The 21,126-nt window shown below is 40.8% G+C and overlaps 1 protein-coding gene across 2 annotated transcripts in view; it reads left to right on the forward strand.

Moving 5' to 3' along the window:
- Window positions 1–6,348: 6,348 nt before the first annotated feature.
- Window positions 6,349–21,126, forward strand: part of arhgef18b (rho/rac guanine nucleotide exchange factor (GEF) 18b) — a 39,080-nt gene continuing 24,302 nt past the window's right edge. The window contains exons 1-10 of one of the 2 annotated variants that reach the window (XM_061033545.1): window positions 6,349–6,479; window positions 10,144–10,292; window positions 11,078–11,694; window positions 12,103–12,271; window positions 12,494–12,620; window positions 12,725–12,779; window positions 13,317–13,361; window positions 13,811–13,873; window positions 14,961–15,069; window positions 15,318–15,501. In XM_061033545.1, the coding sequence (XP_060889528.1) occupies window positions 6,404–6,479; window positions 10,144–10,292; window positions 11,078–11,694; window positions 12,103–12,271; window positions 12,494–12,620; window positions 12,725–12,779; window positions 13,317–13,361; window positions 13,811–13,873; window positions 14,961–15,069; window positions 15,318–15,501 (1,594 nt within the window). In that variant the 5' untranslated portion in view covers window positions 6,349–6,403. The remainder of the gene's footprint in view (window positions 6,480–10,143; window positions 10,293–11,077; window positions 11,695–12,102; window positions 12,272–12,493; window positions 12,621–12,724; window positions 12,780–13,316; window positions 13,362–13,810; window positions 13,874–14,960; window positions 15,070–15,317; window positions 15,502–21,126) is intronic. The other variant, XM_061033546.1, reaches the window with a different exon arrangement.

Raw genomic sequence — 21,126 nt, forward strand, 5'->3', positions numbered from 1 at the left:
GTGATCACTGAGTTTTTTTTTATATCACATCAAAACTGAACCTGTTGTCTTGCAGAAAGCCTCGACTCCTCTTCTAAACAGTTAGGGTTCAATTCCCACGTCTCCTCCAGCCCTTGTTGGTTTAGTTGTCTGTTTCTCTGTTCTGATTTTTGTTTTGTATATATATTTCTTCTACTGTGAATATCAAGAGATGACCTTTATTTTCTGTCAATGCCATGGGTTGGTTCTGTTTTGGCTGATCAGACTTCCCCACCCTCACCCCACCCTCTCTCTCTCCCTCTCTCCCCTGGAGAGGAAAAAAAAAAGCTGAACTGGGACAATCCTGTGTGCCATATTAACTTTTAACAGACATGAAATCTAAATTGTAACTTCTTGTCTCAGGGGGGCAGCCTGAGTCTTTTTTTTTTTGGAGGATGAGGAGGAAGAAGATATCTACCTACTTACCTTTGACCTTCTCTGACTGAAGCGGAAATTCTCCAGCATCCTTGCAAGAGCAAAACAAAGATCCCTATTTCCAAAAAAAAAATCTGAAATCTTTTTGCCCCAATGAGATCATTTCCTTTCCCTAACTCTGATTTGATTGTGGTCTGGACTGCTCTCTAGAGGTTGGATGGGAGCATAGCAGGTTCAGGGGTGGCAAAGCAAACAGGGCCTCCCATGACCCATAGTGCCTTGCTCAGACTTGACAGCCCCCCTGACTCCCCTCACGCCCAGAGCAGAACAGCCGCTGACTGGCATGTCTCCACCAATCGTTGAAGAGGATTTTCCTCCTCCTGACATGAAAAGGAAAAAAACTCAAATATTTTAAGTATTCTGCAGGTAAAATTATCAAACTGCTCGGTGGGAAAATACTGTAAATTGGGTGATAGGACCGATGTTTTCTCCAATAGAGAAGTGTTGAACTTGTGTCTCTTCTTTGGTAAGCTCTAGCTTGCTTTATGCATGGAAATGAATGATCTATACCAGCAGGTAGCTTGATTATTTCATGCTTACTGATTTTGCTTCTCATCAGTCTTTGTTGACAGCAGCGATGCCCCAAAGCACATGCACAAACTCCATGATTAGAATACTTGCATTAAAATTGGACCTTCTTATTTGAAATGCTTTCAGTTTTTCTGCGATTAGATTAATAAGCTCTTCACTGAAAAACAAAAAGTAAGAGACACCCTTTTGCCCCCTGGAAAACAAAAGCACTTGACATTAGGGAAGTTTGGGTTCATTTTGTTCAACTCTGATGACCTAATAAGTGGTTGGACAGAGCATGCTTGTAGGGAAAGCGCAGGGTGCGGACAAAGCATTGTATGTATTATTGTTTTGTTTTAAAGAAAAGAAAAAAGTATTACATTTTAGAGATGTTGATTTCTATTTTTTTTGCCAAAGTATGGAGGGCAAATCCAATTACTTTTTCTGACTGTACTTTTATTACTCTTGTACGTTATGAATTTAACATTGTTATCCATGTGTATATAACTTTTTTTTTTTTAATTTTAAAGATGGATGTTTTTGTTTTGTTTTGTCGTTGTTGTCGTATCACAACCCACTACACAGAGAAGCAGTGGAGTCTGCCCGTGTCTTTAACAGGAGCTGCACAGCTGCGTTCTGAGGGCTTACTTCTGTGAAAGAAGGCGTTTAACAGTATGTGGCCCTGAATCACTCAAAATCAACCCCTGCTCTGATGCACGTTCCAAATGTTGGTCGTTCAGGAAGTTGTGCATTTACCCCAACCGCCCCGCTACAGCAGCATGTCACCCGAAAAGCCTTTTATCGTGTCACAGATATGTCACCCGTCACAGATGTTGTTATATGAAATTGTTTCTGACAAAAGATGTGTTTTTGTTTGCATATGTGTTTTTATTTTGTATGTGAAAACTGGAAAGACCACTGCACATCCTTTTTGAAGAAGAGGAAACATTAGTGATAAAACCCTTAATAAGCTAAAAAAAAAGGAAAAAAAGAATATTTTAATGATGCTCAACAACCGTATGTCTTTAGGTTTAGAATGTTTCAGGATGAGGGTGAGACATTTTGGAAAATATGCTTACCGGTATTTGTTTTCTTGCTCAGAGGTAAAAAAAAAAAAAAAAAAAAGAGGACATTGAAAATAAGTGGCAGCCTCTCATCAGCTTTAGCTTTGTATAAAAAGACAGAAACTGAGAGTGTGGCTCTGACAAAAAGTTCTAAAATCTCTCTACCAGATTCCGTAGCATTATGGTGACTGGAAAGTTAATATGTGAAAACTCCTAAATGTAAGAAAAAAAACGTCTTGAAATTGCCAGACAATTGGTCAAATAATGTCATTGTAGTTGTGTGTTTAATCTAAAGGGCCTAAACAATAATAAGGTGAAACAAGTGTATAAGTTAGTCCAGAAATGTTTCCAGGAAATCGTTAATACTTTTGGAAAGAGACAGGCTAGCAGTTTCCCCTTATGCTAAGCTAAGCTAAGAGTCAGCTAGTTGAGACATTAATGTGACTGACATACGAGCAATCCAACTTAATTCCGAAACTGTTCCTTCTAAAGGCTCAGCATAAAGGTGATCCACCTTCAGGCTCAGATTGAAGTGAGTGCTGTCTGTCAGAAGTGTGATGATGACCTGTTGGATTTTGTGTTATCAATTAGGGAGAGATCAACCGTTGACAGACAGTCTGAGGAAAAGCAGCCTCTTCTTCAGTTTTAGGAGTCATCTGTCAGTCCAGTGGTCTGCTCCAGTTTACACACAGATACCTTCTATTTATCTCTGTCCTGTTCCCTGTGCTGTGTGTTGTTGAAATCTATGGAGTCCTGTCTGTGTTGTCCTTGGTTGAAGTCTTTATCACAGCTTTCTTGTCTCTGATTGCTGCTCCTCCTCCTCCTCCTCCTCCTCCTCCTCCTCCTCCTCCTCCTCCTTTCTGTGTCCTCTTTCTCTCCTCAGTGCACATAGGTGGTCCCCAGAATGCTGTGTGTAGTCTTGCAGGATACCTCTTTATAAATGTCATTTATTGCCGATGAATATGCTGATGTATTAATTTTTTTTGGAATATGTTATGTATACATTATGTTGAGACATCGATGCGTATGCAGACAGCAGGTGTATATGTGTGTATGTACAGTCCAAAACCCGCAACCCGCAGAGATCGCTTCATCCCTCACACTGGATCCAAATGTGCCATTATCTTTATGTATATCAACATATTGAACACACACACACACACACACAGAGAGACAGAAATACATGCATATTGTACAGGATCAAAAATGTGCCATGACTAAATGAACGCTTGACAATTTATTTTTTCTATGTTTTCAAAGGAGAGCCAAGTAGTGACATGTACAGAAAATGTTGCAATGATATGAAAATAAAATCTTGCTGTGTGTAAATTATTCAACAATTAACTGTTTATATTAAAATTATGAATAAAATTATTGGAGAATATGTGTCTTCTCGCGCTTCTTACCTGTGGATTGAATTAGATAGACAGAAAAGTCTTTATTCTCTTTCAAACAAGTGAGCTACTCTTCTAGAGTCCTTTCTGCTTACCTCTGAAATGTTAAGATCACATGCCCTGGGTGCTCAAGAGCAGTCTTGTCAGGGGGTGCTGGTGGTGCAGTGGTGCAGTGGTTAGTGCGTGCACCCCATGTACGGAGGTCCTCAGGTTTGAATCCGACCTGTTGCTCCCCACTCTCCCTCCCTCATTCCTGGCTCCGTCCAAAGTCATATCTCTCCAATGAAGACACAAAAAGCTGCCCCCCCCCCCTGCCAGCAGCCTAAGATCATTGTGGTCTTTCTCATTTCCAATGTCGTCGAGATTACAAGCAAAAACAACAACAAACATTATAGTCAATTCCAAAGAAAATTGAAACAAAGTGGCTAGGAATCAAAATCCTAAACTCTGGAAGAGAGTGAAGAACTCTAATCTTTAGAGTTTGCTGTTGGGCGTTCCATGATTATGTGGCATCAAAAGAAAATGCATGTCATGACAATTAAACACACCACATAAAGATGCATTAAAAAAAAAAAGCAAGAAAATCAACACAACTCAAACGTGATTATTTGAATCAAAATCTATTTCGTAGTTCATGAAAATACACCTCAAGGAAAAAGTGAAGTTTACAACAAATGTTATGACACCTTCTCACAATAATAAGTTCCCTCATTTCTACAACACATTGTTAAAGGGTCCCTTTTTCTTTTATGGTACACATTAGCTGCTTGTAAATGAAATGTCATATGGAAACATCAGGCCTGACACCTTATTCACGTGATCTTCAGAGTTCACACAAACAGACCTCAGAATAAGAGCAGACAGGGCAGTGACACAGTAAACATAAAGTCAAGATGTGCGACTGCTGCAGTTAGACTCTGACAAAAACCACAAACACAGACATCACCTCCTGTTTCTCTAGAACATGACGACTTACAGTGAAGCTGAATGGATTTATGAGATAAGAATATAATGCAATGACTGGTGTTTGTGCTCTCATTTCATTTTATTGCAACATGTCTCCCCCTTGTCTCTCGCACGCTCACACGTACACACACACACACACACACACACACACACACACACACACCTTGTACCTCGTAGTTATTTTCACCCAAAAAACTAAAACACACACTCAAATTTAAACATTCTTGCACATTAATTAAACTTACATTAATGTATGCATTTATTAATGCATCCATGATGTGTTGACCTGTTAACTGGTAACACAGTGACATGTTTTCCACTTTGTGGCATTGGTGCTAAGGTGCTGCTTTATTCAGTGTGTGAAGCAGCCACCACACTTTTCATAGCAGCATGCTTGAAAATGTTTTTGTGGGCCGCTCAGCTGCACATCTTTCTCTGCTGTTTAGAAAGAGAAAAAGAGGAAGCTGGTTCTCTGTTGTCAGAGTGAGGTCGGCACAGGCGTTCACACAGCTAAACACAGTCAGCCCTGAATGACTTTAAAACAGCTCTTCTCCACTGTTTCTGGATTTACAAGCTGCCATCTCTTTCCTATCTATCATTCTATGTAAGTATAGTTTCTTTTGCTTGTCTTGGTTCTGAGTTAGTGGTCGTCATGCTTCATCGCTGTTTGAAATGTGAGATATACTCTGCCTTTCATAGATTACTTCTTGCATTATTCGTGCCAGTGCACTGCCTCCTCTGTCTGTGGGAAAGTCAGGAGACTTTTCCCCTCGATGTGCAGTGAGCTGAACTTGATGGTCATCCATAGTTACACTTGTGCAAATTAAGAAGCAAAATGGTTGCAACCACTGTCAGGCTCTGGTGTCTACAAGCTGAAGCAGCTAGGGGAAATGTTCCCTCCTCTGAAGTGATCATTCATCTGCACAGTTTGTTTTTGCATTTTTAAAAGACTTTGCTTGTGTTCCTTCTTCACAGAGGATGTGGTAGTTTGTGCCCCTGTGACTCAGAATAAGAAAAAAAAACGGAATATATCCTTACGCTATGCTTTCATTGCGTATACTTCCTTCTCTTTTATGTCTCTGCTCTGTTTCCTCAAAACAATAGTACATTTAAAACTGGTATGGAAAAGTTACACCCTGGTTGTTTTTAGGCCTTCTTGTTTTCTGTGTGTTGATTGAGAAATTAGACATTTAAAGCACACAATACCTTCCTTTACTGCTTCTCTGTTTACTGCTGCGTCTACAAACATCCATGGCTGATCTTCCTCCTGCTCTGTTGAAGTGCATTTAGCAGTGTTGGAAATGTTGTAACAGTACAAAAACAAGTAGACTCTCTAAAACAGGTAACATTTCTGCATATTAAAGTCCTAAAACTACCTCAAATATGCAAATTACATGGCTGCTGCAACTGATCAATTGGCAAATGAGCCTACTGTTGAAGGTGATCCAGGTGCAGCTACAACTAGTGCTTATACAGACAGGTTATTAGCTCATTGTTTACCGGGACCCTCCAAATATAATGTTTAGGGAGTGGTGAGAAGATTTATGAAAAGTGAAAGAAATCTGCTTCACATATTTATGTTATTTTTTCCCTCCTTCTCTTGGGCCCCGTTTACGTATATAGTTCATTCAAATAAAACTTTCAGAGGGGTTAAGAGGGGGATGTCTCTCGGATGGAACTGCTTACAACTCGCAGACATCTGAGAAGGAGCCCAAAATGCTTTTTCCGTGGAGTACGTCATCCATCACTCCTCCTTTTTGCTCCCTGTCAACTTTTCTCCCCCTTTTTTGCTTTCTTGTTCTTTTTGTCTCTCCTCCGGGGGTGATTTCTAAATCGCTAGGCCTCCTCTTTCTTGCCTTACTCTTTCTCGCCTCCCCCACTCCGTCCCTCCTCTCCCCCGTCCTGCCCTCTCTCTTTGCCCCCCCCCGCCCCCCTCCCTTCCTCCTCTCGCTGGGTGCCAGAGCTCCAGTGTGAGCAAGCTCCAGTCTCAGCTGGCCTTCCTGCTGTTCTGCTGCCATGGCTGAATCTCCTCTTAACCACTCCTGGCCATCATTCTCCAAACTCTGGATGAAGAGATGGTCGTTTAAAAGAGGTACAATGTGATTTTTCGACATTTTGGTTATACTTCAGGTGGTTTGGGTCTGCTTGATGGCACAGAGGAAAGACTAAGTTGGGTATAAAGAGAGCAGCAGCTCTAGAAAAGGTCATGGACTTGATGTGGCCTCGGTGTATGTGTTTTGGGTGTTGTTAATTTCGACCTGATTGGGGTTTGTGGTGATTGGAGGTTGCAGTATGTCAGATGAGGACAAAACTCAGTGAGTCATTATAACTCCGATTGTACAAGATGAGAGAATGCACAGATGTCAGGTTACATTTCTATTTAAAAGAACCCTTCCAGTGTTAATTGAAAACATTGTATATGGTGTGATAATACTGACTTGAGTTGTGTAACTCTAATCTGTCTTTAAAAGCCGAAATGTATTGTTTTCTTAATATGTTCAGTGCAGTGTTGGTAAGACAAGTAAATCCGTTAAGAAAATCCCAGTTCAGTTAAAAAAAAACAACTGGGAGTTTTATCATCATTTTAGAGACAACAACTCATATTTTCTCTTCATCCCTCTTTCATGATTTGCATTATAATGTTCAGAACTTGAATTACTCTGGCTCTCTTACTTCATGCTGTTTCTTACAGAGGATTATTTTTTCAAATTTTGATTCAAAGAAACTGAGGGGGAGGCTAACGTTTCGCTTCAGCAGTGGTGTCTGTGTAGCAGCATCCTTTGAAAGAGATGAATCTGTGATCAAAGGGGATCTGTGAGATGACAGTTTTTTTGTTGTGTGCTTTCGACCTCTGATCTAACGGTCTCTGTATTCTCTCTTGTCACCTGCGTATAACATCTGCCTTACACAGACACACAAACACAGGCTCACTCAAAGGGAACAGGGAACAAATCAGATACTGAATGGTCATTGTGACCATCACCTAAACATTTTTATCCCTTGGGCATAGAAGTCAAACTTTACTTGAGATATTTAAAAATGTGTGATTTTTATCCTGTCATCATGATTTATATTGGCTCAGTGTGCATGTGTGTTTAAAGGTTTTTTTTATACTAGCTCCTCCAAGCTTTAGACAACCTTTTCTAAATCTGCATGCATTGTGTCAACTCATCATGCATATTGTAAATAATCAACTGACCATATCTTATGATGCCCATGTTCCTCTTGTGATCGCCATGTTGCTGAGCAGATGTGTGCACAGTACGGTGAGCACGTGTTCTCATTTCCTGTTCATGTGTCTGTGAAGAAGTCAATCAAAACACTAACTATACAATGGCACAAACAATTGTCCTTTACACTCTACAAAATCACTGTTACATATTTAAGTTATGATTCTACATAAGATTTCCTCTTGAACATTTACATAGAATGAAAATTGTGTTTGCTTTGTTGCAATTGTTCTTCTCCATTTGTTTAACACAAAGTTTTAAGAAATAAATCAGAAACTCTTGAACACTGGGGTATTTATAAACGATGACTACTTTTTCAACCTTGAAAATCCTCCTGAGCTCAGTATCATTCAGTACAACATTTTATTTGGTAGAGCTTTTGTTTAAGCTGTTGTGAGGAGATTTTAACTGGTCATGAAACATACTGAAATGAATAGTGATACGTCTTTAAGACCTACAAAAGTCAACATACCCATCAGCGACATGATATTGCATATAATAGTTTTTAACGATTTCAAAGCAAAGATTCTCAATGAGTGCTGAAGTTACCTATTAAAATAAAGTGGGATGAGATTTTTAATCAGAAAACATTACTTCATAATCAGAAAAGACCAAAATCAACACAAACGTATAGTCCCTCACAGGAGCTTTTAGCCGTTTTTATGAAGACCAAAATCCTAAGTGTTGCTCAGAGGACTTAACAAATATGAGACAACTGACACCCTCTACACCCAGATCCTTTATTTGGAAAGGAAAAAGTTTCCAAACACCGAAAGACAGGGGGAAAAAATGGTAAAACCTCAGAAAGAGCAGCAAAAGGGGGATCCCTTCCTCTGCCACACAGACAGAAGTTACACTTATGGACATATGCTTAAGATTAAAGCTGCCATTTTCAAACTCATAAAGAGCTGTATATAGTGCATAAATTATTATACTGAGTGGACATAAGGAGTAATCATTTTAAAAGATTTAGGTGAGGTGTTAGTGTATTTTGGTGATTTATTGGTTGACTATTGTCATTAGTTCTAGTAGCAGACCTCCCTTTGTTATGTGGAGCCAAGCTGTGTGGAAAATAGCTGGCACTGACAGTGCCAAACCATTATGGAGACACACACACACACACACACACACACACTCACACACACACACCTGAGCAAGCTTACACACACACACTCACACACACGGATGTTTCATCCTTGTGTGATGCATTAGCAGAAATGAAAGGCCAACCATAAAAGGCTACAGCGGCACTACAAGAAAGCATCAAGCAGCCCCTGCAGTGTTTTTACCGACAACTAAGTTTACACTTAACATGAGCGGTATTTGGATGCAAACAAATTCTCCCTCCAGCAGGGACACTGCCGTTCTGATGATTTATTAATATAGAAAATAGATCTACAGTATGTCTGTCTTTGTGTTTATGTAAGAGCACCTCTGGCTGCACTGAAGAAGAGGGTGCTGCTGCTTTATATCCAGATACAGTGCAGGTTCTCAGAGTGTGGTCTGCCTGCATATTGTCTCAACATACATCAATACCTGAGGTCTATAGAACCTTTTAGGGCCTACGTCACAATGACATCACGGTATTAGCTGGAGCCAAAACCAAGCTAAAGTACATTTCAAGGAAACACAAATTGCCACCAAAGAGTAGCAGGAGACAAAAGATTATTAAAATGTCATCTTGTTGTAAGTTCTCAGAGTAGAAGTAGTAATAACAGTAATGTCTTGCAACTTAAATTCTACCATATATCAGCCAGCACTGCCTGTCAACAACATGTAACATGTTGCTAACCTTATAAAGCTAACCAAATAAGTGTGGCTTGTTTATTTATTTATGTTTAGAACTTTTACCCTCTCAAAGAAACAAAAAATAACTTTTCAAGGAGAATGAAGTCAGCCCTTGTGGAGCCAGGCAGGCTTAGACTGAGGCTTGGATTCACAGGAGACGTCCCTTATGAAATGAGTCTTATGTAACCTGTCATAGCAATGACTTTCCCTCCTCAGATGGGCATGATGTGGCTCAAACCTATACTCAGCAGCCTTCACAGACAGTTCAGCTGTGAGACACTAATATAATTGGGTTTTCATCAACAGGACATTGACAAACTTTTGATCACACTGTATTTGTCTTTATGTCCATTTCTGTCATATAGGATGTTCTTACTGTACTTAGATTTATTTAGCACAGGCAAGTCCTCAAGCCATCGGAGGCTCAGTGAAGCTCTAGCTCTCATGTAGAATAAAGCTGGCTCACTAGGCAGTTTGCAGTGATGACAGTGGTTTATGGCATCAAGTGAATACAGGAATCTGTTTAGGCAGTGGAAATTGGAAGGAGCTTTCATTTGAGGCTGCAGGGGCTGTAATTGAGCTTTTCTCCCACCGAACCCGAAATCACTCAAAATGATTACTCAGGTGTTGTGCAGCTGTTAAATTCAGCTACGTCTGCCTTTCTTTGTTTTTCTTGACGGAAAAGTTACATTTATTTGATTTTTGTAACTGACGAGCATCACATCCATTATCTTTCAGCGTCAGAGTGCAAGCCATGCAGTCAAACCTGTGCTTCTCCAGGTAGTCAACTCGGTGTCCAACCTCCCAGTGGGACAGGGTCGTCTTCCTCACTGTCCCCTGCCTCCATACCTGAGGATGTCTTCTTTGGTACCAACAATGAAGACCAGGTAAAGCTCTATAAGCTTGATCATTGTTATTTCAACCTGTTTTCCTTGTGTTTTAGGCATGCTAGCAGCATCACCAAAGTTTTTCTTTTGTATATTAATTTTTGGTTTTGTTTTAAACTTGAAAATCCATCAAGAACTCTTGCAGATTGCTGTATAATTTGGGTCAGGTATCGACAGCCATTTTCTCGTCATAACTTCCTAGATGCTTTATCACTTTCTCAACATTTTTGTTTTAACTTCTTAAAAGGTAAATAGTAGCATGCTTGTCTTCTTACAGATGTCTAACATAATGCCAGTTGGCTGTAGACTATGTAACTGTTAGGATGCTGATGTTAGCATCACTTACAAAGGACAGCCTAAGCATAGACTGTGGCCGCTCCCATAATAACACTCAACTTTGAAGCCTAAAAATAACTTTATCTTGTGAGTTAAATGTTGACTCCCACATGGTTGTGATGACATGGGACATGGACTATAGGGGCCAAAACCTATACCAGAGTTAAAACGTGTTTATTTCTGCTGAATGTCAAGTTGGGCGTTTTGACATTCACCTCCATGGGGATTGACTCACTTTTGGAGCCAGCCTCAAGTGGCCAGAAAAGGAACTGCAGGTTTGGGCACTTCTGCAATGGTTTATTTTTTTCAGCCCAGGAGATTGCTGCTTAGGTCTCACAGTCCAATTTAGGAGTTACCTTTTGGGAGTTAGTTTTTACTTACTTTGATATAATCCTGTAGATTATGTTTAGAGCATCTTGTTTACTGGATCCTCTTTCTTTGAGTTGCAGGATGCGTGTTCAGTAGTCAGTGACTATGACTGCCCCTTTGCAGAAGAGAACGACAACGTAGAGGATCTACTGGGCCTCAGCTCTTCCCTCAAAGACTCGGAGTACTTTAAAGACCTGGAGGGCGGGATACCTGCTCCACAGTCTACTGCATCTACAATAACCACAGTCACTCAGGGCAAAAACCTCACTGTTGGGCAACGGGCTTCTCTAAACACAGACAGTACTGCCATCAACCAAACTCTACAAACTCTTTTGACCACACACGCTCCTCAGGACAATGTATCTCCCCTGTATTCGGCACACCCTGTGGAGGAACCTTATCACAACTTTGTGGTCTCACAGCTAAGTCCTAAATTATTAACAGGTTGTATCGTTGACAGCGGTAACTCCTCAGGCCCTGCAGTGGGACTTAGCTTGACCATAAATCTGAATGGACTATTTGGATCAATGGAAACAGAAAAAGGAATAACGGAATCAGAAGTAATGAAAGACAAAGCCACTATGGATTTAGAGGGAGAGCCAGACCTGGACAGCTTTCCTATACTGGTCCGATCCATGTCAACATCTCGGAGGCACAGCTGGGGTGTCCCTATGTCCCCGATTAACCTGGGGAGAAGGTAAGGTGGATAGATGGACAGAACAGGTCAGATAACACTCATACTGTCAAATTTAGTCTTCAAAACTGCATTTATATAATCAGTTATGATTAAATCACTTCATTATACCTGAACGTTTAACCATTTTCTTCAGCATCATTGCTCATTGTCTCTCTCCAAAACAAATGCATGCTGAGGGTTTCCTGTGATTTAACAGGCTGTTTACAGCTTCTTAAATTAAACAGTCAGCCTTTACTTTAGTGTGAGAACAAGACCAGGGCACCAAAATAAGAAACTGAAAAAGCAGCTCAAGAATAAACACAGGTCATAGCTTCTTGCTCAACAATTTGGTTTGATTACTGGATACATGTCATTGCATGGTCAATCATCTGCTCTGTGTAGTTATTTGTTTCTTTACTGTGTCACCAGACTGAGTCTGGACACCATGAACATTGACAGTGATGGAGAGAGAGAGGATGATGAAGAGAGACACAAATATCTCATCCAGCCCAGCCAGCAGGAGACCTACAGCTGCACAGCATGTCCTGGAGATGAGACGGATAGTCCCAGACTGAGGGTCTCCTGTCACAGACCCAGGGTCAGTAGTATGTTATTAAAGCAGCAGTGAAAAAATTCTTAGTCGTATGTGATGTTTAAACAGACTGATATGGTAGAAGTAGACTAAAATTCTTCCTTAAAAAGGGCAAAGTAAGAAAAAGTTATCATCAGAGGTAGTGTCACTATGTGTTTGAATGTGTGAATTCAATCAAATGAGCATGTAATATACATTTCTGTATTGCTGTTTGTGCAATGTTTCCAGGCAAGTGGTGTGTCTGGCAGGCATCTGTACTCACGCTCAGAGATCCTCGCCACAGATGAATGTTCCCGTGCTGCACACATCTCCCGAGTAGTCCAGACCTCCAAACAGGCCGCCAGGGCAGCAGGAGGTGGGGCAGAGTGTCCATGCTTGTAGAGCACATTGTTTGTATGTGTTTTACACTCAGTGTATTTTTCGATCACATTTGACCTCTTTCGTTGTTCTCTTATGCAGCAGAGGAGTTTGACCCTGAAGAAAACCTGCACTCTACTGAAGGACAAAGCCATATGTAAGTATACAAAAGAGAGATTTATTTTGAGAAGCTCAGGTTTAATGAGGCTTAAAAGAAACAATTCTCCTCTGGTTTGAATCAGAGTAGACAAATGTTGATGAACTGATCCTGTTCATCTTACCTGCAGGTTTGTTTTTTTAGTTAGTTCTGTCGTTGTAAATCATGTTATTCTAGCACAGCCTTCCTACTCCCACGTTACAGAGGGGCTTTCCTTGTTCCCTCCTGACACTTCTGCTCCATGTCATACGTCTGCAACCTCCTCCTCCTTCAGTTCTCTCTCCCAGCTCCCTAGATGGCCCCTTAGTATATGTGTCTATGTGTAATATATGTGTGCTCTGGTGATTGTGTGGACACAGCAGACAAGGGAGGATGCGTCCCTTAATCGTGGTTTGACATCCAGCTCCCAGCAGTCTCTGCCTCTCCTCTCCTCTCCTCTCCTCTCCTCTCCTCTCCCCCTCTCCTCTCCGCTCCTCTCCGCTCCGCTCCTCTCCTCTCCTCTCCACTCACTCAGCCTTGGTGTCTTGTTTGTCTTAGGCTGAAGGTACAGAAAGTTCTGCAGGAGCTAAAGCTGTACCATGGGTAAGTAAACAGAAGGGGAGCTGAAGCACCAAGTGTTAAGAGCAACAACAGATCCAGATAATTATGACTGCGCAGGGGAGCACTGTTTGGGTGTGTTTACACGTATGTCCATGCATGATTTTGGCACGTTTGGGTGCATGTGCACTGACACAAGGTTCCCTTATCCCTGGAAAGAGACTGGGGAGCACTATAGGGTTTATTTCATTTCACAAAAGTATTTCTTGACATCAAAATCGCCTGCCATGAAACGAGCTGACACAGTGAAAACAATCTTTTCATCAAACATACAGTAATACTCTGAAATAGGATATATTTTTCTCAACACTGTTCACTTGTGCTGTGATAAAAGTCTCATTTGTTTCTTTATGGTTATCATTTTGGGAAGTTGTCTCTTAAAAAATGTTACGCTTTCCACAATGACATCATTTTACAGTAATGTTCCTTTACAGAGCGAAGCAGAGGAACACCAAAGAGTCAGGAAGTGTCACCTGGTACGAGTTTCTTTCTAATGAGTAAGTAAACCTTTAAGGTTGTTTGGAAGGAAAATTTAAAAAATAAAAAAATATATGCGATTACATGCTCAATAGTGTGTGTTGTTTACTTGCAGAATCTGTTTTTTTGCTAACAATCTATCGGACTTGATCAAAACCAAAAGGGGCAAAACATTTTATGCAGTAATACTTTCAGTTCTACAATTGTACAATTCACTTAGCAGACGCTTTTATCCAAAGCAACATACATCAGAGAGTAAGAACAACACAAACAATCTAGAGAGGAGGAGACAATGTCAGTAAGTGCAAACAAATTGCTTAAGTTTGATCTGACACACAGGTGCTGACAGGCAGTGCTCAGAGGCAAAGCACAACATCCACAGCGGATCTTGAGAGTTCCAATCAGCATCAAAACCATCCTAAATAACGTCATTGTCATTATCAATCACTAACCAACATCATGATCATCAAAATCATCATCCTCATCATCAATATTATTAAGTGCGTAGGTGTTCTTGAAAGAGATGGGTCTTTAGTTTTTTCTTAAAGGTGCAAAGGGAATCTGCAGATGGAATGGAGTTTGGAAGTTAATTCCACCACCGGGGGGCGACAGACCAGAAGTGTCTAGTTAGAGACTTAGGGCCTTGTTGTGAATGTTGGATCAGACGCCTTTCATTGGCAGAGCGTAGTGGGCGGGAGGGATTGTAGACCTGGATGAGAGAGTTTAGGTAAGGAGGAACCGTTTTTGTTGCTGTTTTGTAAGCGAGCAGCAGAGTTTTATATTTGCAGTAACTGGCTTCCAATAGTAACAACCCCATGTAATGTAACAATGCAGCTGTCCCTACTTAATAATATAACCTGTTCCACAAAACTACTTTACAGTAATTTGTTATGATTTCTAAATCAAATATCAAGTATGAAGGCAATGATGGCCTAGCGGTTAGGTCGCAGCTCCTTTTCCGCATGTCATTCCACATTATCTCTCCCGATTTGTTTTTTCCGAAAAGGAAAAAGCTGGATTTTTTTTTAACAGTAAGAGCACAAAGACAATAATAATACAATATGCAGGAGACATTATTTGTATTTAATTTGCGGCCTCTTCAACTAGGAATGAAGAGGAGGAGGATCGAACAGAGAAGGTGGAGAAAGGCACAAAAGTGAAGAGGACTCTCAGCTCTCTGAGGAACAGAATGACTGGCTCCTTCAATAAAGATAAGGTAAACTCAGAGACAAAGTGCACAATGCTGCAATAAATTCATTATGTCATAAATATATAGCGTGCTGCCTGCTTTTATTGAGCTAATATAATGGGAATGCAGAGTCACTAATATACCTACACAATGCGTGCTATATATCCTGCTTCTGACATGGTTATGACATTTCATACCCAGCGTGCCACAGTGAAATAGCACACACATATTTGCATACTAAAACTTCTGTGTTTGTTTTCCTTGGGTCTCTGCAGGGTAAGAACCGAGAAAAAGAGCAGTCAAAAGAAAAAGGGAAGGATAAGGAGAGAGAGCTCAACGAGAAAGTATGCAACAGAAGGCGTAGAAGCCATGATTTGGTGCCGGGTGCTTTCTCCAGCTGTGCCACCTGCTCACTGTGCAGCAAGACCCTGCAGAAAAAGCATGGCCTGCAGTGCATGAGTGAGTAACACCACAGCCGCAGGTGTACACACACCCATGCTTGTTCTCAGCTGAACACACATGTGCACCGTTGTTCTATTTTCACACACAAACTCACATCTATTTTTACCCATGCTGCAGTGTGCATGCTCACTTGAGCACTGACATTCACTCATGCAAACAAACAATTATGTATACTACCTATTACCGGAAATACTCATTACACATTCATGAATTATTTGGTAAACTTCGTTTTTAGTCACAACTAACTATTTCTTACTTAATTTTTTTTTAATAGATATTTTTTGGCATATATGTGACATGTAACAGCATGTAAAGAACAGCCCATTAAAAAAAAGTTTGCTCTTCCTGTTAAAGGGGGCTTACTCTCACATCATTCTGTTAAATAGAAGATGTTGTTTCAGTTCTCTTAAAAAGGCATTACAACTACTTAAGCTTTAGATAACATAACACAGTGACATTTTTACACTTTTTTTTCTCCACTCTGCATCGTTATGTCACACTTTTGCACAATTTATCTCACTTGTTTGGATGTGTTATCAGATGTGTTAGCGTCATCAGTTGTCTATGTGAATCTACAGCATGTCTCATCTCTGGTCCTCTGGCTTGAACAATTCTTCACTTTTCTTGTGTCTTCTGTGTGTTGGATAAACTCTATTACTGGAAGGTATAGTTCCAACTTTGTTTGGAGGCAACCAAAGGCTTTTTAGTAGACCTGTACAGGACATTTCAACATGTAGTGTGAGTATACAGATAATGCTAAGTCCTGTAAGTATGTAAAGTATGTACCAATAATCATAAAAAAGCTATTTTTTTCTTTATCATATAATAGGATTAGTTAAACTTGTACTTTTTCTGATGAACTTCCATGGGCTCTGTAAGAGCAAGACAGAAGTTATTTTAAAGTGATACTTTTTTACTTCCACTGGGTATTTCCTCATGAAACAGATGAGGAACAAAATGATGTCTAATCAGCTGCACGGCCTTGCTGTAGGCTAGGGTTGACAACTTGTCATTACTGTAAACTGGAGACCCATTTCTCCTAAGCCATGTGGTCTGTTGTATTTCACATCAACAAAAAGAGTTAAAAACAAAGAACAAGGACACAGACACTGCTCTCAGTATAAGGGACTGTTTACAACTGAGCAGGAACAGATAGTTATTCAGTGTTATCACTTCACAAGACAAGAACAGAGTCAGGCGGCAGAGTATAGCTTATGTAGACTATGACTTTTTATTTTATTTTAGTAGTTTGCTTATTAAACAAAGTTGTTCTGGCATGTTTTCACAAGGCACACAGAGCCCCAAACATCCATGATGATTCAGACTGCACTACTTTCTTTAGACATTAACCAGAAACCATTAACACGTCTATGTCTCTGAAACGATCCCATTCATCAAGCATGGGTCCTTAACAGTGAACAAGTTGTACACTTCATGCGTTAGTTCACACATGTGTAAATGTACACAAGTAATAGAAAACAAGTGAGTGGCCCTTTAAGCCCCGAGCTGCGGATTCAGCCGAGAATCAGCCTGAGGAATGCGCTGTTTGTGAAGAGATTGTTCCCAGAGAGAGAGAAGCGCACAAAACTGGACAAAACCGAAAATGTTGGATTCTTGTTGTTATTGATCTCAATGGCCGAACTCATTCATCCATCTGACGGACACACTACAGCATCTTGTGGACGCAGTCGGATAAACTCGGGTCTTGTTTGAACGGTAAGCTTGTGATGTATATGTCGGGATCAGGTGGATAACTCCCGTTTGTTTCACTCAATGGACTTTTCGGGCATCCTGACCGCTTAGCTTAGCAGCTAAGTGCTAACCATAGCCAACCAGCAGCTTCTTGCATTGCCAATTTATAGGCTTTGTTTTGTGTGTGTGTGTGTTTGTGTGTGTGTTTTTAACAATTGAACCCAACTTCTCAAGCTTCTTTGATCTATTATTTGTCTTAAAGTGGTCAAAAATTAAATCTCAGTTACTCTTAAAACGTGCTAACCACTAGCCACTTAAGGCTAACTCGTTTAGCACAGCCGCTTCTACTAAAAAACACCAGGTGAGTTTAGTCAGCACCTTTTAATTAGCTTAGAGTTGTCGTTAAATCACACGAGAGGTGAAGCAGACTATTGTTTATTTCCTGAAAACTTCACTGTAGTTCTAACTCGTTTTGCCTTGTAGTTCATATTTTTGCTTGTGAAGCTCAACAGGTGGATGCTAGCTAAGCGTAGCATCTAGGAGATAACTTATTTATATGAAGTCAGCTGTTCGGTTGTTACTTGGACATTAAAGGGCTTTAAGAAGTCACAGTATTCACATGGTAGATAGAGTTGCTGTGTATTAGCCGAGTCTCTTCTGAGTGAATAAATGTCTCTAGTATTTGATGATCTCCAAACCCGTTATTGTCAAACACAGCTGATTATGCAACTCTCCAATCCTCCATGTGTTAGATGTTTTTTCTTCTTCTTCTTCTTCTGGAGTGTCAAATTCTCGCTTTCCTCTCCTGTATTACTTGCTCTTGTCTTTTGACTGAGCTTCTCTCTCTCCCTCTCTCACAGGGTCACATGGTGCTAATTGTGCTTGGCAGGTCTGCCGGTGCATAACAGCCCACTCTGCTGCCTCTGGGTCTCTCACCCATCTCACCCTGTTAGCACACCACTTCTCCATGCATCACTGCTTTGCCTGCCTGCCTCTCTGGGTGTTTGCCTTGAACAAGATTTAAGGTCTAACAGCCTCTGTGTGTGTCCTCTGTGTACCTCGGGACACAAACACTTGAAGGAATCTCTGTGTTCATGGGTTAAAGATAAACTTTATTGATCTCCCGTGGGGGGGGGGGGACATTTGTGCATTACAGCAGCTCAAGAAAACAGGGGACGGGAATATAATTATTACAAATAAAAATAGAAGTTAAAAATCAAATCAAACATCATCATCATTACATCATTACTTTTAATGACAGATGTCCTTTTCTATCGGAAAGGTATCCTTAAAATGACTTATTTCCCTGATTTCCGACTCTATCCACTATCCCAGGGGTGGGCAACTGGCGGCCCGGGGGCCACATGCGGCCCTCGTCAACCCTCAATGTGGCCCTCAGGTCAATTTTTATACATCAAAACATGAAGAAAAGATGACAAAATCTGCCATGAAATCATGAAAACCAGAAATATGTCCATAATAATATTTGATCACTGGTCTATGTTGAGTTAAATTTGAGACATAATTGACTGTAGTCGTTTTTTGTATCCTACAATTTGGCCCCCTGGCAATGAGAAGTAAATGAATGTGGCCCTTGCTGTGACCAAAGTTGCCCATCCCTGCACTATCCTATCCCTACAATAAAGGCACAAAAAGCCCAAAAATAAATCTTAAAAAAAACAAATAATATTTTTTGTGGCTAACTCACCAAACTGTACACTGCTGTACAACGCGTACCGGTATGTGTTTCTTGTGTAATGGGGGAAGTAACCAGTCAGCAGATGTTGGGTGTGGTGCTGGTTTTGATGGAGGCCAAGTGTCCCGTGGATCAGCTGCTGCAACTAACCACACTGCTACTGCTGAGTGCTGACATGATAACAGAACGGCTAAAAATGATCTCACCACTCACCACTGGCAGAGCTGGTGGATGCTCATCTATTTTGTCCAGCTGATAATACAATTGCAGACAGTTATGTACAGGGCAAAAGGCTGCACTGTGGGTTCATTTTAAATCTGTCGGTTTGTGACTTATTTGCGAGTTTGTCATTGGTATATTTTCACACCGATTGCTTTTCCCAAACACTAAGGTGGTCTGAGGTTAGAATGAGTCATTGCTGATAAGCTTTGTGGTATCAGTAAACAGAAAAAAAGTGTTCTTTCTTATTTAAAGATATTTTTATTTCTATCAAGCAAACATTCTTTTGAATTCAGTTTGAGTGTAATTACCACATTCCTAAACATAAATAGCATACTTTTGGTTTCCCCAGGGATGACCTCAAGCAATGTTGTTGTAATAGCCTTTTTCAGATTGCAGTTTTGTGACAGCGCCGCAACAAAACTCTGCTGTCTTACGTCTTTGTTTCATATTGATTCCTTAATGTTCTATTGGTGTCGCAGTCTGTGAATTCATATTGTGCTAAAGCATTGCGAAAGCACAGTGTGTAAAACAAACAGTGGGAGCTCCACAGAGACACACACACACACACACACACACACACACACACACACACACACACACACACACACACACACACACACACACACACACACACACACACACACACACACACACACACAGGGCTGTTCTCCCCTGCTGGCTCTTCCGATCCATCTCTTCCCTGTAACACCTCTGTTAGTACTGGCGATGGCGGCAATGAGGTGGGATGAATTTCTCTCCACGTAACCCCTCTCTGACATTCAGATTGAAGGCGAGACACTAAAGGGGTGTTATTATTTCGCCTTGAACTGGCAGTTGAATAGGGCTTTCAAAGATTTTTTTTTGTTCGCCAAGATCTATTTTTGGTCTTTTTGCCTTTATTGGATAGGAAAGAGGAAAGAGTAGGAAACCAGGAGAAAGGGAGTGGGGAATGACATGCAGGAAAGGAGCCACAGGTCAGACTTGAATTTGGGATGCCTGCTTTGAGGACTATAGCCTCTGCACATGGCGTGCGCCTCCGCCTATACTGTTAGGTCATCTGCGCCCCGACAACACTTTTAGATCTAGATCTGCTTATGTACGAGGTCCTCTTTTCTTTTCCTGTTCTTGTTAATGCCTTTGGAAGCCTTGCGGCATCAGTGCATTTTGGCTTTGGTGAAGAGGCACTGCAAGCGTTAATAAACTTTATTAGACAATGATGACTTGTTAAAGGACAAGGCCGGCAGACAGCCTGGAATTCTGCATGTTGGTTTGCGAGCTGTCTGTGTCTTCATTGGTATTTAGTGGGCCTGCACTGGTCCGGAATTATGTAGCTCTGCTGGATCCAGTTCCAGCAGAGGTCATGCAGAAGCCAGTTTCTTTTTTCTTTTCCTTCAGCTCAGCCAGCAGTGTTTCATTTATTACCAGAAAAAGGGGGGATGGTAAGATATCACAAGTGATTTAATGAACAAAATGTTGTAAGAGACTAGAACACACGATCATACCATTAATGCAACTAGTCTTTAATCCCTATTACTCCAGCACAAATATACACAAAATAATTGTAGTCTCAACTGCCTCATGCCTACCTATTAAGAAAAAGGCTTGTTGTCATTGTTAACTTTGTAGCAGCAAATAGTAGAGGAACATGCAATAGAGGCCTTTACAGTACGCTGTAGAGCACTTAGTGGAAGTTGCTAGTATGTTGTTCACTGCAGCACCGCCTTTGTCAACATGCAGTCAGATCCATACTGACCTGTGTAACATGGGGGATGTAAAGGGGGCAGTGTTGGGGAGACATACTGTATTTACCGTACTTTGTTTCTTAATGTCTTTTTTAACCACAATATTTTCCATAATGGAGTGACACCTTGATGAAGTCAGCTGAAGTCTGCTTTCAATAGTTTCTGCTTGAGATCCGACTGCTAAACTCTCCGAGCCTGTTTCCACTGACCAGCGTCGACATACAGACAAGCATCTCTCATTTTAGTGTTAATATGCATTTCTGCACTTGC

This window comes from Labrus mixtus, chromosome 3, assembly GCF_963584025.1.
Source record: "Labrus mixtus chromosome 3, fLabMix1.1, whole genome shotgun sequence".
Taxonomy (NCBI): Eukaryota; Metazoa; Chordata; class Actinopteri; order Labriformes; family Labridae; genus Labrus; species Labrus mixtus.